The sequence below is a fragment of the Melospiza melodia genome, chromosome 6 (genome assembly GCF_035770615.1).
Source record: "Melospiza melodia melodia isolate bMelMel2 chromosome 6, bMelMel2.pri, whole genome shotgun sequence".
Taxonomy (NCBI): Eukaryota; Metazoa; Chordata; class Aves; order Passeriformes; family Passerellidae; genus Melospiza; species Melospiza melodia.
The window spans coordinates 25,472,664-25,489,951 of record NC_086199.1 but is presented as its reverse complement, the minus strand read 5'-3'; the positions used below and the strand labels follow the sequence as shown (position 1 = coordinate 25,489,951).

The 17,288-nt window shown below is 39.9% G+C and overlaps 1 protein-coding gene and 1 long non-coding RNA gene across 3 annotated transcripts in view; one reads left to right on the top strand and one right to left on the bottom strand.

Moving 5' to 3' along the window:
- Nucleotides 1-187: 187 nt before the first annotated feature.
- Nucleotides 188-715, bottom strand: LOC134420319 (uncharacterized). The gene is made up of 2 exons (XR_010028304.1): nucleotides 590-715; nucleotides 188-433 (listed from the first exon to the last, which is right to left on the bottom strand). It is a non-coding gene; the product is annotated as an uncharacterized LOC134420319 (long non-coding RNA).
- The window catches only part of PRORP (protein only RNase P catalytic subunit), a 38,300-nt gene continuing 21,333 nt past the window's right edge, over nucleotides 322-17,288 (top strand). For both annotated transcript variants that reach the window (XM_063160372.1, XM_063160373.1), the window contains exons 1-4: nucleotides 322-1,319; nucleotides 2,403-2,450; nucleotides 3,799-3,931; nucleotides 14,800-14,907. In XM_063160372.1, the coding sequence (XP_063016442.1) occupies nucleotides 322-1,319; nucleotides 2,403-2,450; nucleotides 3,799-3,931; nucleotides 14,800-14,907 (1,287 nt within the window). The remainder of the gene's footprint in view (nucleotides 1,320-2,402; nucleotides 2,451-3,798; nucleotides 3,932-14,799; nucleotides 14,908-17,288) is intronic.

Below are 17,288 nucleotides of genomic sequence, written 5' to 3'. Positions count from 1 at the left end.
GTACAACATTGACGGTACACATCCCTGCTGTAACCAACAAACAGGAATATGTGAAACATCTTCTCTAGAAAGAAAGATGCCCTCATTTTGGATGATTGCCCTCATAGTCTAAGAGACTGACTTTAATGAGAAAAGATTTCACCATTGTTTGTGTCCATAAGAGACAAAAAGGACTCACAGAACAAACTTTTGGAAACAGAAGCGTATACAGCTTGACAGCCCTTGGGCTTTTATTGATGACCATCCCCATGCAAACTGTATTTTTAATTTTATAACTTCATCAGATACAGTGAGCTAATAGTGAGACAGTTTGATCTTGTGATGGCACTCTTTTCTCAAACGAGTCAGGGTTTTCAGGCTTTGCTGTGGAAATGTCACATGTTCTGGCCCATCTCAAGATGCCGACAACTGTTTGCTGCCTCTTTCAGCATCCCTAATAGGGAAAAAATTAACTCTTTCAGTTCTGTGACATCTTCCAGCACTGCTTTACCAGTGGACCCCAAAGAAACTGATGCCTTACCTGCCAAGAAAAGGTCTGAAATTGATTGCAAAGAAGGAAAAGGATGGGATGAGGAAACCAAAGAAATACCTGAAGAGAAATTCCGCTTTCCTTCCTCTGTTGGAGCTGCAAAGAAATGGTCAATGAGTCCTGTTGTGTCAAGGCATCGGTTTAGCAACGTACAACCTCCAGAAAAACCTTTGCAGGATGAGGAGTGGAACAAACTAAGGGAAGATTTCCAATCCCCTGAAATATTTGAAGAGGTGATGCTGAACAGTATGATCAGGTGCAACAGCCCCATTGATGTGGCCAAGTCCTTGCTGACGCACCTGGCAAAGCGCAACGGTGACATTGCCTACAACATGCTGGTCAAGTACCTGACCCTCTGCGTGCAGCAGGGACAGGTGGCAGAAATCTGTGATGTGTACGACATCATGAGAGCCAGGTTCAAGATGTTAGAAAGTGGGGCTTACAGCCTTCTAATCAGGGGCTTGAGCAATTCAGATCAGTGGAGAATGGCCTTGACTGTTTTGGAAGAAGTAAAAAAGATTATGATTCCCTCACGGACGTGCTATGAAGCTTGTATCAAAGCAGCCAGCCGTCACCAAGAGATGAAACTGGCCTTTGAACTGTACAGTGAGATGTTGGCTAAAGATGTGGTCCCAACCTTGCACGTCCTGCAGTCGTTTTTTGACTTCAGCAGGGGTATGAAAGGTGCTGAGCTACAAAAAGAGCTCTTTGGTGTCCTCTTATATTTGAGAGAGAACCAAATATACCCTCACAGAACATTTATGCAGAGTATAAAGCTATGGTTTGAAAGGTAAATAAAGTTTCAATTGCAAGATGCAGTTCATGAGGAGGAGGGATCCAGATTATCCCACAGATCAGCTCTGAGACCCCTCAACATCTCATTTTGATTTTTGCTTCTTCACAAGTGGCATGTTGTCATGAAAAGATGCATTTTATTTTTGCTCACAAATTACTTTGAAAGCTTAAAATTTTTACTGATTCCACCTTTTCTTTTACCTCTTAAATATTATTCCTTGGTATAAAAAATTAGGAAATCATGTTGAGTGATGGCAATTCAAAATAGCTGACCTAATCTCTTTCTGGGGTGCTAGATAAGGAATATTGACAGATGTATGAGGGCTTTTCCTGTAATTTATTGGAGTGTAGATGTAGAAAGCTAATTGAAAGTTAGATAGTTTCTTTCTTTAAAGGAAAGAGGCAGCAAATTCCACTAGATAAAATGAAGATTAAATGCACTGACTTTTTTCATGTCCTAGGATTCTACACAATCTCCATAGGAGGCTCTATGTTTTAGCACAGTATTTAGCTGGTCACACAGTTTGTTGTCATGAGTAGTGATTGTCAGACTCTGCAGATTACAACTGGTTACAGTGCACAGGCACAGTGGGGTTCACCTGAGCCTATTCTATATTTGTCATGAGGTTGGATGTGAGCCCATCTGTGATTTTTTGGCTTTGATTCATGTGAGCTCCAGAGCCATTTTACAAGTTAGTCTTCCTGGATGGAAAATGTGGCAGTGGGAATGTGCTACCACTATTGGAATGGCTTATGAATGTGTAGGGCAGTCACTTAGAAGTTGTCAGTGCACACTGATTGTTTGTGTGGCTCTTAAAATTTGAGGACAGCATAAACTGCTGAGGTTGACAGTGTTAGTTTTTTGCATGTTGTTAAATGCTGGTTCTTTATAAAATATTTCCAGGTGTTACTAAATTAATATGTATTTTTATATAATTTCTTGGTGAGGTAGATGATTGTTTGGTTTTTTTTATTTCTAAATTTGACCAAAATATAATTATTCTTACATGTAATTTGGATATTGTTAAATAAGAGCCTAGCTAATTTTTTAATTTATCTTTCCCTTTGTACATATTAGTTTACCAGGAGGGAACTGGAGAGGACGCCTGACCAAAATTAAAGACAGGTAAATGCAACATTCTGTTTATAAGTGAGGTATTGTATTGATTAGTCTGTATTGATCTCTTCCTTCAAAAATATAAAAAAATGGCTTTCCTTATATACAAAAGTATTTCAGTCCTTGAGAATATGAACCTTTGTTGTGACATATGATTTCACAAACTCCAGTTTCCAACTCGTACAATAATCAAGACCCAGCATGTACATTTGAAAAAGAATTATGCTTAGCAGAGCCAAGACAGAAAAACACAGTAACAAATAAGAGGTGCCATTTTACTGTATGGCTTATTTGTATCCTGTTTAGGATTTAAAGACTTTCATTTTTGTTGACTTTGTGATACTGTTGTTTAACAAGGTCTATAGTAGATCAGTGTGTAAAATCTTCTCTTTTTGAAAACTGGTACTATTTGCACAGTGCAGTTAATTTGTACAGATAAAAGATTTCTTCCTATCTCATTTTCAGTGTAGACAAAATGGTTCTTTTCACAGGTATATTTGGGTGTGTGTTTCTATCACAGTGCAGTTTTCTTAACTTCTGTAAATTGTTATTTTAAATGTTATTCTGTTTGAAACCTTGTTTTATGCTTTTGTAGCAATTTGGCAATTATAAATGTATTAATTATGAGAATGCCTCCAATGGATTATGGGAGTTTTAGGTGGTTTATAAAAATACTCTATGTTGCATACTGTGAAGTAAAAGCACATGTAGAGCCCACAGTTTTTGAAGCCCTTGAAAGAACAGAATAGCTCACTCTTTTAAGAGTTGCTATAAAATAAATTATTATTATGTAAGAATGTGTGTGGTACTGTACTCTGTTATAATAATTAATCATATTTTAGACAGCCTTTTCCAGCCTTAAAGAGTTTTAAAATTCTAAAGTCAATTGTCTTGACTGAGAGGTAAGTCTGTTTCCTGTTTTACTGTCTGTAAACAGTTGAAGACTTTGAGAGCTAAACTAACTTAAATCACCTCACATTTTATCATGGGTTAAGAACCTGTGAACAAAATGGTGATAAGTGGTTCCATAGTATTTATTTTTCTAAAACTGTAAGAACACTTTATTTTGAACTAAACCAGTTTGAGGTAGCCTACTTGAATAAGTATTTGAATAAAATTGAAATGGTTTCAAGAAAATAAAAAGAATATTTGTGTGAATAGTGAATTTAACAGGTTTTAGTGAATTTTAACAGGTATCACAGAAAGAGTACAACTGATTTTCTGATGATTGTACTGTGTTGGGCTTCATTTAAAGAATTGTGCTCATATACAGACACTTGATATGTTAGTAATATTTAAGGAATTTGTTATTTAATAGCATTTTTCCTTCTATTTTCTTGTTTCACTATTATTGCAGTGGACAATGCCCAGTTTGCAACCATCAGCTGGAGGACAGTAACCTCACTGAAGAGGAATACAGTCATCTCAGTGAGAGAATAATGAAGGACGTGATACATGGAGCTGACACTTTTAGAAAGACAAGTCCACAGGTAGGTCTTGTACACTCTCAGGTTCATTGGCTAGAAGGATAATATGGATAATATGCAAGTACTGTTCAGGCACTTTGAGAACACCAGAAATTTTTTCCTTTGCTTTAAACATTGTAGGTCATGAGATAGGCCATGAAGTGTCATGAAGTATCCTGTGTGTTTAGATATCCTGTGTTTATCCTGTGAAGTATTCAGTTGTGTTTATAATTTACATCTAAATCTCAACATCTTTCATATTTTATTTGTTCTTACATTTTCAGCCAGTTGTTAATGGATGCTGAGATAATTAAAATATGGGGGGTTTTTACATTAAAAATTAAAATCTTTTGATCTTCCGAAGGCTAAATTTTAAATATGGAATAAAACCCAGTGAATAGAACAAAATAAGACATCTTGAGCTTGCAAAAAAGTAAAAGAATTGGTTATAGTTTCATTCTGTCAACTTTTACAACCCACCAACCTATCAACTACTCCTTAATTTTAAAGATATACTTTCATATTTATAATTACAGTATACAGTATCAGGCTTTTCAGAGGTCATGGTAAACATACGAGAGGGTGCAGTTTCAGACACTACAGTATATTGCAGTTCTATCAGTTCAGTGAAGCTTTTGACACTGCCTCCCCAAGCATTCTCCTGGGGAAGCTGGTGGCCCATGGCTTGGACAGGTGTGCTCTCCCCTGGCTGAAAACCTGTGTGGGTGCTCAGGCCCAGGAGTGGCTGTGCAAGGAGCTGCCCCCAGCTGGCAGCCGGGCACCAGGGCGTTCCCCAGGGCTCACTGTGGGACCAGTCCTGTTTGACACCTTTGCTCATGATCTGGGCAAGGGGATCAAATGCACCCTCAGCAAGGTCACAGACAACACCAAGTTGTGTGGGAGTGTTTATGAGCTGGAAAGCAGAAAGGTTCAGCTGATGGATCTGGATAGACTGGATCAGTGGGTCAAGGCCAACTCAGCAAGGCAAAATGTCAGGTCCTGGACTTCTGTCACAATAACCCCAGGCAGTGCTACAGGCTGGGGACAAAGTGGCTGGAAAACTGCCCAGTGGAAAAGGACCTGGGGGTGCTGCTTGACAGCAGCTGGACATGATCCAGTGTGTGCCCCGGTGGCCAAGGAGGCCAATGGCATCCTGGCCTGTATCAGAAATAGTGTGGCCAGCAGGAGCAGGGCAGTGACTGTCCCCCTGTACTGAGCACTGGTGAGGCCACACCCCTAATCCTGCGTGCAGTTCTGGGTGCCTCACCATGAGAAGGACATTGAGGTGCTGGAGCATGTCCAGAGAAGGACAGTGGAACTGGTCAAGGGTCTGGAGAGTAAGTCATAGCTGAGGGAGCTGGGGTTGTTCAGCCTGGAGAAAATGAGGCTCAGGGGAGACCTTACTGCTCTCTACAAGTGCCTGAAAGGAGCCTGCTGCCAGGGGGGCTGGTCTCTTCTCCTAGGCAACCAGCAAAAGGGCAAGAGGACATAGCATCAAGCTGTGCCAGCAAAGGTTGAAGTTGGACATGAGGAAGAATTTCTTGACTGAAAGGGTGGTAAAACATGTAATGGGCTGCCCAGGGAGGTGGTAGAGTCACTGTCCCTGGAGGTGTTCAGGAAACCACCGGATGGGGCACTGAGTGCTGGCCTAGTTGACAAGGTGGTGATCAGTCACAGGTTGGACTCGATGATTGTGGAGGTTTTTCCCAACTCTAATGATTCCATGGCTCTATTTCTGACGTGTTTTGAGTGGAGATAACAGATTTGGTGGTAGAGATATGGACCAAAGCTGAGCCCCACTAGATGGAGCCCACACCACATCTTGGGGCAGCTTTGCTTTATCTTTGAGTATTGTTTGCTGCAGCTGGCACCTCAGTTCTTCACCAGCTTTGAAAGTATGGAAGAGGACTCAAGGTTTATTCTTCAGGCTTTCTGCAGGCACAGACAGTGAGCATGTTCATCAGTTACACAAACTTGAAAGTCTTGGGGTATTTGTAGTATATACAGCCTATTGTGCAGACATCTGATTTCCACACAGATCTTATTATCAGTTCAGGACTTTTGATCTGATCTAGCTGCTAATTGTATAGGAGAATAAAATTCTCCTTAAAAATGTAGCAGTCATTTTCAGTATGTAATAGGTACTGGTGTTCTGTAATATCATAAAATAAACAAAAGGCTGTGTTTTATTGAACCCTGTATGGCTTAAAAATTTCAAATGTGTCAAGTAGACAGGGCTAGATTGGCAGTACCAGTTGAAGATAGAGAGATTTAGGGAGTTCTGGGTAACAGGACCTTCACACACAATCTGAAGAGTAGTAGAAATTATGTTCCCCCCGTGGGAGAGCCTGATTGAATAAATGCATACAATCTAATGAAACAAAAACTCAATACACTCCATTAAATTTTGATGTCAGTAGATTCTATTAGGCTGTGTGATAGCTGAAATTCCATAATTTATCACTGTGGGGCCAGCTACTTGTTAGTTTCAAGTTGATCTCATTCCAGTTCTGTATCAGCAGGTAGTCCCTGAGTGAAGATGAACTTGGTGTTTACTGTTGTTTGTACAGCTTGAAGTCTGCTTCCTCAGTGAAATTGGGACATGGATGTGGGGGCAGTGGCAAAACAGTGTCATGGTCTATCATGGTGTTTCCAGAAATAAAATTGGGACTTTTTAGTTGCCTTTGTGCTATGAAAGCAGACATGTGGTGATGAAAATATGCTGCCCATTTTAGGTATGTCAGACTGTGGGACTTCTTCTGCAGCCAGGGGCTTCCAGAGGGGAACTGGGTGATGAGGCTTAAATAAGGATGTGAGTACATACATCTGAGAAGGTGGGGGGGTTTTCCAGTCAGTCACTTTTTTGGTAGTGGCTGTAATTCAAATAGGAAACTTTAGCTTTGTATTCCTTCTTTTCTCCTAACTAGTTTTCTTTAGTGGATCTATATTTCCTGCAATGAAATGATTAATCAGGGAAACAGTTTGAGTTGCTTTGAGCTTTAAATATTTTTTTCCAACAGTGTTTCAAATTGAATATATAAATGCTTTTGGAATCTGGGTTTTTTCTTCACTAAGGGATAGTTATTTGTCTTACTTTTGCAACAGCATCATTGCTTTATTTTATTTCTGTCACTTAAGAATAAATGTGATCAGAGTAGAAAATGAGGAGCAAAGATTCGTTTGTTGAGGACCCCCCAAAAGTAATTTGTGGTGCAGAGATTAAAAACAAGTAAGTCTTTTTTGTAATTAGTTTTAGGAAAAAAAGCAAACATAGATTTGTACATCAGAATGGTAGTGAACACTATTTACAAATATGTTGAAAAGATGGCTTGCCTGAGCTATAAAACTGATTATCTGTGATAAGGAAATGTTACACATTAAAAACAATTCAGATCCTTATGGATAGCTTCTAGAAGGTCTATTAGGATATCATATGATGATCTAATGCAGTGAGCTGTAACCTTGCAGGCTGCCATAGAAAGGAGACAGCTACAATAGGATTGTCACCTTCTGTACCAAATTTCTGTGTGGTATTTTCTGTCAGATGCTTGTTTACCCTGGCTGCGTTTAATTGGGAGCTGTGCCATTGAGCCTGAGAGGATATAATTGGTGTGCTGAGAGGCAGAATCAACTTTTGCTGTGATGACTTTCATGTTGCAGCTGCTCCTGGGTGTTTACACAAATGCTGTAATTTCATTCCCTTTGTGGCTCCCACTTACCTCTGATGAGCCTGAAAGGGCTGTTGTGCAGTGGGAAGGAAGCTCATGGGAGGTGTGTATGTGCTGTCAAGAAGGCAGGAAGAGATGGGTTTGTGCTCATGTGAATTCCCACACTAGGTCTGGGCTAAGCAGGGATTTTTCATATTCTTCTAGCACATAGGGGACAACAAAGAGGAAGTAGCCCATTCATCTCAGTGTTCTTTTGCAGCTGAATGAGGCAGTGCTATTTGGAAGGAACCTTGAACATTGGGCTCTAACTCTTACCTTTCAGATTGATACTTTTTTTTTCTGTAGAGCTCTGGTTCTCCTTCCAACTCCATGATTTGCCCCAAAGGCCTGAGTGACCCAAAGGGGGCTTTGGGTATGTGTCAGTCCTGTTCTGTCAGCCCGGGATAAGTGTGCCATCTCCCTCCTCTACCTCTGTTCCCATGGGTGTTGGCTGAGTCCTGCCAGCACTGCCCGCTGTGGGCACAGGCTGTGAGCAGGCAGCACTGCACATGCACATCACAGTGAGTGCCTGCAAGCACCTTCCTGTTCCTCACAGTCCCAGTGAGTGCCTGCAAGCACCTTCCTGTTCCTCACAGTCCCAGTGAGTGCCTGCAAGCACCTTCCTGTTCCTCACAGTCCCAGTGAGTGCCTGCAAGCACCTTCCTGTTCCTCACAGTCCCAGTGAGTGCCTGCAAGCACCTTCCTGTTCCTCACAGTCCCAGTGAGTGCCTGCAAGCACCTTCCTGTTCCTCACAGTGCCTCCCAAGGCTGCGGCCACAGCAGTTCCTGACTCGGGGGTTATTTATAAACTCAGAGGCCAAACAAATTGTGTGCAATCCAGAGTACACAGAGATACTAGACACAATACTGAGAAAGGCTGTCCTGTTTAGAAGGGTTTCAAGGGGATTTCCAAGCTTTGAAACTGCAGGGGAAATATTCAAACCCATCGGGCATAGCAACAAATAGATTTAAGAGTGCTCCACCAAGGTGCCTTTAAAAAAAGAACTGGCTGGATTTCAGTTGGACAGCTGAATTTTATTTCACACTTAATATTCATTCCTGTGGTTTTCTTCTGATATCAGGAAACATTGCTGAAAACAAAGCAATCCCCATAACATTGTATTTTATGAAACTGTTAAAAATGTTTTCACTTCTCTAAAATACACCCTGTTTGATAATAGGGGTAGTTACATTATAATTAAGTGCAGTATAATATTCTGTTAATCAGAATTTGCTGTTTCCTTGCACTTGAGGATGTTGTCATTAAACAAGAGAGGAAGCACTGCTTTTTCTGCTGTACAAAGCTTAAAGTATTGTAACTTCTTCTGGAAAAAATACATGTTGAACATTGTAGTTTTACTTTTTTTAATTTAACTAGTGTCTCTCCATCATTCCTGAAGTGAACAAAAACTATTGTTCAGGGGAAGTGACAAACAGCCTTTTCTGCAGTGATTTGAATACATTTTAGTGTGGATTTTAATTCTTATTTTTGAACTCTGTACATTGGCAGGAACATAATAGCCTTCTTGTAAGTCCTCTGTGAATTTACTCCTTTGTATGTTAGATTACTTTGGGTTTTGGCATTTAGGTAGTAGACCTTTTTGGTTTGAGAATTTAGCTAATGGCATGATTTATATTTCTAGTTGCCAACATATTTCTTATTTAGACTTGAAAAGAAAAATATTCAAGAGATTCAATTTTTCTGTGATTTTAAACTTTTCATACACTTAAAACTGTTATAGACATTAAAATTATTTCAAAATACTCCTGTGGATTAGCCTCATTGCTCTTACTGCTTGTTTAGCTATATTGTCTTTGTTTTGAAATATTTATTTCTGTTATCATGTTTAACATAGTGTCTGTAAATACTAATAATGAATTCTTTCCCTCATTTTTGTTGTGGTCCTGAACTTGTAATCTATATGTACACTAGTATGGGAAGAAAAACTTATATTTCTGTTCTATAAATCTATAAATGTATTTACAGAAGCTGAAATAGTATTGTCTTACCAAATAGTACTATTTTCATATTTATGACAGCTGCTTTTTCAAATACTTCTTGCTATGTAAACCAGGCTTTTGAAGTCTGGAGGTACACTTATTTAAAAGAACTTTAAATGAATTAATTAAAGTAGCAAAACTAGTAATTTTTTTCTTGCTTGCTTTTTCAAACAATAATTCCTAATGTTCTGGTTTTTTACAACCAACCTCTCTTGCTTTGCTATAATATTCCAGGCTAAGAGTTAATTTCATCAAATGTTGTTTCATCATTTGGCCAGTTAGCATAGTCAGAGCTACATGTGGTAAGAGGTGATCCCAGCAGTGTCCCCTGCTACCAATCTCATTCCATTTCCTGGCTGCATCTTCTTGTTGGGACAGTCCTCTGTGTTGTAACCTCATCTGAGGAACTGGTGGAGACTAAGAGCTCTTGTATGGGCTGAGTTCATCCACTTGGGTCTTTCTCCATGTGCTAAGATGTGTGCATAGGTGGGTGAGGGAACAAAGGCAGGAATGAATGGCTGAGGAAAGGGAGAAGGTGGGAACACCCTTTTCTGGGCAGCACCAGTACATACCAGTATAAGCTGGTGGTGAAATAGTGCATGAGCCACCCAGCTGGTGTGGAATGCAGAAAAATGCAACTCTTCATGCTTTTGCCAAGATATGAATGGACTTGAGCCACCCACACCCTAGTGATTAAACAGTAAATTATTTTAAAACTCTAAAATTCTTTACATCAATATAAATTCCATCATGGATTTGGTTATAGCTGGCTTTTTCTTTTAGTTGATTTAGTCAAGTGTGTATCCATTTGTGAAGAAAAGATTTTTTAATAAAAGGTGCAGTGAATCATTTTTAAAGGTTACATAGTTGGCATTCCCCTGTTTTCCCAGTAAGGCAATGAATGAAATCAGGTGGGTTTTTTAAAATTCCCTTTTCTTTTGTTCATGTTGTGAAACAGGTTATCACTGGAGCCACTGTGCTGTGTGTGGGGGGAAGCCCTGCAGTGAGGTAACAGCCCTGCTGTATTGCAGTGCTCCTCTGCAGAACCTGAGCCTTATGAAGCAATACAAAATATGGTTTTAGTTTAGTTCCTTCTGTTTGAGTCATGTTTTCGAGTCCATAAGGAAAATGGACTTTTCCTTAAAAACTTTGAGAGATGAACCCAGTCAGACCAAGTTAGAAATCAGAGTAAGGTTTGCTGTGTTTATTTTGGTGCTCTTACCTGGAGGGGCCGGGGAAGGAGGGAGAGAGAGAAATGTGTTTTGTTACTTGTTGGCTTATTGAAGGAATTCATCAGAAGTGCCCCTGTCCTGTTGAGCAGGATGTTTCCAGTAAATGCTCCTGTGGCATACACCACCTGTGGGGTGTGTGTGGATCACACGTTGCAGTCTCCATTTGGAAGGGTAAGCTTTTGTGAATAGCTTGCTTATTTTTGCCTAAACCAACCTGACTCCTGGGGATGGTCCTGTGCAGGGCTAAGAGAGTTGGACTCAGTGATCCCTGTGGGTCCCTTCCAACCCAGCATATCCTAGGATTCTGCAACCTGCATGTCATCATTGTACTGCATTGATAGCCATTGTGTCTGAGTTCACTTGATTAGTTGTACCCTAGCTGCAGCTGTGCTCTACTTCATTTACTGTTCAGAAAGAAAGCCTTTAATTTCTTCCAGCAGTTAGCTAATGGGGGGGATATCTTTAGGGAACTGTAGATGAATCATCTGTTTACTCCTGTGGCTGAAGTAAGAGCTGCATAAAATCCAGACAAATCCCAATCCTTAAAAGATCGGCATTCTTTGAATTGCCTACTTTCTCTCTTTGTAGTGGGTTGCTCTTGGTTGGACACCAGCTGCCCACCAAGCTGCTCTATCACTCCTCTCAACAGGACAAGGTTAGGGGTATAAAATGAGATGGAAAAACACTTGTGAATCAGGATAGAGACAGTTTATTAAAGCAAGAGCAAAGGCGGCATGCAGAAGTGAAAAAAAAAGAAAAAAAAAGTGTTCTCTACTTCCCATTGCCAGGTGATGTCCAGCCACTCCCTGGGAAGTAAAGCATCAGTATGCATAGCAGTTGCTCCAGAAAATAATGGTCATAATAATAAACACCCTGTCCTTGCCCCCTTCTTTCTCCTGGGTGTTGTTCTGAGGAGGTGTCTCATGGATGGGATATCCCTTTGGTCAGGTTGAGTCAGCTGTCCTGGGGATGTTCCCTGCCAGGATTTTGCCCACCACCAGCCTACTGATGAGGGGGAATGTTGGAGACACAGCCTTAGTGCTGTGGGGAGCATTAACTCCAGCTCAGCCAGACCCAGTACACTCCTACCGTGTAAGTCTTTGGGTATTTATATTGTGTCTGGATGAGGTAGCCTGCTGCTTATTGCCAGGCTTTGCCCTTTTCCTTCCCTGTGTCCAGAGAGGATGAGAAATATGGCAGCTCAAAACCTGTCTCTCAGGGGAGGAGACCTTCTCTGTCATTCTTGATGTATTTTTTTTTCTGGAAAAAGAAAGAACACACTCTCATGCGTAGCTGGGGAAATATGGGTGGTGAGGAGAAAATAAACTGACCCTTGGGAGTTTTAGTCTGTCTGAGGCTTTTTATTGGAGTCTTCTGTAGTTGGTGACATGAATTAAAGTTGGCCATTTGTCTTCTGCACTTTGCTATTAACTCCTCATTTCCCTGCCTGATTAAGTCTCCTTGCCACCAGCAAACCTTCCCTGCCTGTTTTGCACTGTTTGTGCCTAGAGAAGCAAAGCATTGAGCTGATCTGGGAGGCTGCCAGGGCGTGCTGGCTGGCAGGCATCTGTTCAGAATGTTGAGAGACATGGACAGGAGGAGATGGTGCAGAAGCATGCAGTGGCCAAAGGAATGACACTGAAAAAGCTGCAGCATCCCCCAGCTCCAGGAGTAAACCCCAGAGAGCCCGGAGATGCTTTCTGGGGAGTGCTGAGCCTATCCTGGTGCCTCTCAGCAGGACCCTTCTGGCAGCCCTGCACCATCTGCTCTTCTGGAAGATGAGAGGGATCCAAGCCAAGAGTGGGCAGAGGAGAGTGCAGACCCACTGAACCCCTCTGCTGCTTCCCCAGCTCATGCTGTAGTATTCCCTGAACAAAACAGTCTACTCTGCCCATCAGGGCAAACCCCCTTTTCAGGAACTGCTCTATAACTATTGTCACTTGAAGTAAAATACCACTTGAAAAACTCTCTGCAAAGTGCTTGGTTTGTATTGAACTGAGTCCATAAAGACAGGATTACTTGTACAGTTTGCTTCTTAAAAATGTCTCGACTGGAACTATGTTACTTGAAATAATACTGCCAATTGTTAGCACTGAGAAAATGTTTACCACATGTTTCACCTGCTTCCACTTTTTGTTTTTTCTATTTTCACTCATCTTTGTCTCAGAGCTTTTCTACCTTAATTTCCTTTGGGCTACATGTCTTTTGCTTCTTTTCATCTTCCACATTTCAGACAGCCTTACAGTATTGCAGTGATGGCTCACCAGATTTTGAACCATGGAGGTCCATGGGTGGTGTAAGCCCAGAAGTCAGGAATCTGTGTTGTTTGGTTTTGCACTTTTTTGTACTTGCTATCCCTGCCACTGCCTTTCCTAGTGACTTCCTTCTATGTCTTGGTGTCCCTGTCAGATGGCAATGAGAATTTTTATTCATCTATGGAAAATACTTTGAGATTAGGGCAGAGGAGTGGGGAAAATACTTCACAAGTGCCAACAACTTATTTTTGTTTTAGATGATAATTTCCTTGTCCAGTGTTTTATACTTTCTCAGTAGTAACATTTATTTAAGCCATGGAGAAATGAAAGATCACATAACAGGTGATTGATTCTCAGGGTGCTAGACTGAGTTGTCTGTGTTGTCCTGTGTTGTCCATGTTCTTACCACTGTGCTTTTGACTGGTACACCTCTGTTCACCTGGAAATTATTCCTGAAATTTTAACAGCTGAGTGAGCCATCTTACCTTGCTGGGTTTGTACTCTTAGTACCAGTAGCCCTTTTCCTAGTATAATTTGTCATAAGCATTCCAACTAAATTTGAAGTGATCATTTGTTACTGCCTGACAGTGTTGTATTTTCTGGAAAAATGAATTCTTTCTTTCATTTCTTTCTCCAAGGAAGAATTGTATATGCTCTGTATGTTTTTGGGTGCTGAGGCAGTGGCTTTTATTTAGATGTATGTTGCCATATTGCTACATGGAAGAAGGCAAGATTAGAAGAGTACTTCTTGAATCCTTTGCAGAAGGCATGAAATATTAATTGTTTTGAGTTCCTGTGAAAGTTAATTTATAGCCTGGATTGTGAAGACTCTGTCAGTGATAAATAAATCTTACTTGTTACTAGAAAGATAATTTATGCAACTAGGTCACTGCCCATCAGGATAATGCAGAGTTCTTGGTCTTATGAAAAACAGTCATAAGTAAACAGTACAAATCCTATGCAAGTGTCTGCAAAAAAACTACTAAATCTTTCCCCAAAAATCAAGGGAGAAACTCCTGAGGATTTTATTATAGCTCTGTAGTCTGTTCTTGTCTTATGGACTCTCAAACCTAAAGCAGTTGTGATTTCCTTATGAGGGAAAAACTGGATGTTGTGTTCAATCAGTGCCTTACATTTCTGACCTAGTAAGAAAGTTTATGGTTTTAGCCTTAAAGCCACGTGTTTCTCACAGATAGAGTCCTGTCTTTCTAAATGGATGTTTATTTAAATATTGACTGGCATTCAGAGATTTCATCATTCTTTCAGAGAACCTAAGTATGATCATTATTTTGCATTTGGACATGCTGAGAGCTAGTAGTGGTGAAGCTGTCTACTGGACTGTAAAAGTTGCTTTGTTCAGCAGCTGCTGTGGGACAATGACTATAGCATGTAACTTTATGGAAGTGCACAGCTCAGATTGTAATTTTGAAAATTTGGATAACTGCAAACTTTTGGGTTTTGGTTGTAATGTAATTTTTGCTTGTAATGGTTTTATTGGACGTATCCAATGTAAGACTTATGGCTTAAAAGATGGGGTGGGTTTTTTTGGTGTGGTTGTTAATGATGTGAAGTGTAGCCAAAAAAGGAAAAGTGAGACATTTGGGCTTTGTTTCCTTTTTAAATAAAAATTGAATAGAATTTCTTTCTATTAAACTCAGCATATTATTCCCTTGTGTTTATTTATTTATTTATTTCAGGAATTGGAGGCCTTTCAAACATTTGTTGAAAATCGACTTCCGTTTGATATTGTTATTGATGGACTGAATGTTTCCCACATAAAATCCAGAAAGATGCAGTGTGAAAATGTAAGTGCTGGTTAAATATTCATTAAGTGTTTTGTGTATACTGGTTGTAAAACAGTGAGTGCCTCATTATTAGTTATCCTCTAGAGAAAATGAGCAAATACTTTGTTGCACATTCACAATGAAGTTCAAAGAGTTATCTGAGTTTCACAAATTAAAAATTACTAGTGGGAAGATGGTTCTTCTAGATATTTGCCTGTATTAGCTGTAAAATGTCATACATTTCCTCATATATTCAGTGTTTATAGTTACAGCTAAGGTGTCAATAATAACATAATTACAGAAACTCTATGTGGTTGTGTAAGTTTTCATAGTAATAGGGATTTGGGGGAATTGGGTAAATCTGCTGTGTAGAAAATTTAGTCTAATATAGTTATGCTGGTAAAAGTTGTCATTAAAATAACCCCTTGCTTAGTTCAAACCACATCCTGTACACATTTAAATATTATTTCATTTCCTATTGCTTTGAGACTTGAGTCCTGTTTAACAAGGGTGGCTCAAACTGGTTTCAGTTCTTTCCATTTGATTTGTAGAAGAAAAATCCTGCTCCTTTGTCAGTGAGAAACCTATGTTTGAGACTTCTTGATACTCCCTTGTAGCACTTCACTAAGAATTGGCTTAAGATTATTGGGTTTTTTTGTCAATCAAATTTACTCTAAATTAGGAGTAGCAAAGTAGCTGCTCACACATATTTCAAAGCCAGAATTTAAATTTTCACACTCTCAAAATTAAAATTAATTTATTGATGAGCTTGTTAATAAAAGAAGAAATTCACTTTCATTCATTACAAGAAATACATTTTTGTTCTAAGAATTGCTTTAAAGCTGTTGTTAGGAAGTAATGTATACTGATCTATGTAGATAAAAGTGAGCTGAGGAGGTTAGATAAAACTTGCTGAAAAGTGTGTCAGAGTGGCAGTGTAGTTGCATGAGATACTGTCTCACAAAGAGAGCACTTTACTTACTACAAAAATAGCAAAAAAAGTTCACAAGTTGTTTGGGTGTGATCAGGGAGGAAGTTTTAATTATCTGAGAAGAATTCCAGGCAGAACATAGTGGCACAATGTTTTAACATGTAGAAAGACAGATCTGTGCTGCCAAAGATGAGGAGGGGAAAAGAATGTCCTTGCTCAGTGCATGCCTTTCCCACTGTGGGAGCTTGAAACAGGATTCTGAATGGAAACTGGAGGCAATCAAACAAAGAGCCAACCTGATTTTGGCAGAGAATTACTCCTGATTTCTGATCAGAAATCTTGCTAGGAGGTATTAGCATGCTGAACAGCATAAATTGCCTTTCAGTTTCTCCTTAGCTTGGGCTAAGGAAGCACTTTGGGATCCATGATGCCAAAGAGCTCCAGGAGGATTCTGTGGAGGCATCAACTTTCATTTATGTTGTTCCATATAGGTACAGGTCAAATTTCTCTTGAATCCAGCTGTTTACTGATTAGGAGGATTTTGGGAAGACCTGCCTTTCCTTCCTACACAAAGAACAGTAACTTGGGCTCACCCCAGCTTATCTAGAAGAGGATTCTCTTAGCTATGAGTTAAGTTGCTGTGAATGATTATTACATTTTGTTATGCACAAAAAATATTAATCATTAGGGTTTCTGCCAGTCTTTTTCTGCTCCTGTTTTCTGGATCCTGTTTTTTGGGAGTATGGAGTCATTACATGAGAGATTGGAGAAGCCCATTATTTCTGCCGTAGACCTGTAGATACTCACGGGCTGAATAGTTCCTGTTTTGGCATGGGAAGTTTATATTTGCACTCTAAACAACAAAATAGCTGCTTCACTACCCAAAAGAAATAATCTTCTAGACACATGGACTACTAAAGACTTTTCCCTGCATTGATCCTCTCAACTAACTGGGATCCTTTTAATTTTTTTAATGCTAGATGTCATTATACACAATTACAGCGTTAACTATTGAGTTTATAGTTTTTTCCAAGTGGAAACATAGTTTAAATGCGAGATCATTCTGGATGCTGGCAGATCCTGTTTTATTTCTTCATGACTCTGAACTTCTGTGTTGTAACATGTCAAAAAAGGACTGGTTTTGTTCTTATTTTGGATCCTTCTAACAAGAAGCATGCATTCTTGTTTTCTGACTTTTTTTTCAAGACTGCTAAAAACAGAAAGAAACCCACAAAGCAGAGGAGAGCAATCCTTTCTTCTGTCTCCAAACTCTTTTCAGATGAGGGAGGGGAAGGCCACAGTAATCTGTTGATGTGTTGCTTTCCTGGTTATGGTGTTGCTGCCAAGCAGTCTCCCATCTGTGAATGCTGACCTCCCTGAATGCTGCAGTCTGTCCTTTGAGGCTGGCTCTGCCACAAAACATCCTTTTCTGGAGGCTCCTGTCCTCACGCCGTGACAGCCAGATGGAAAA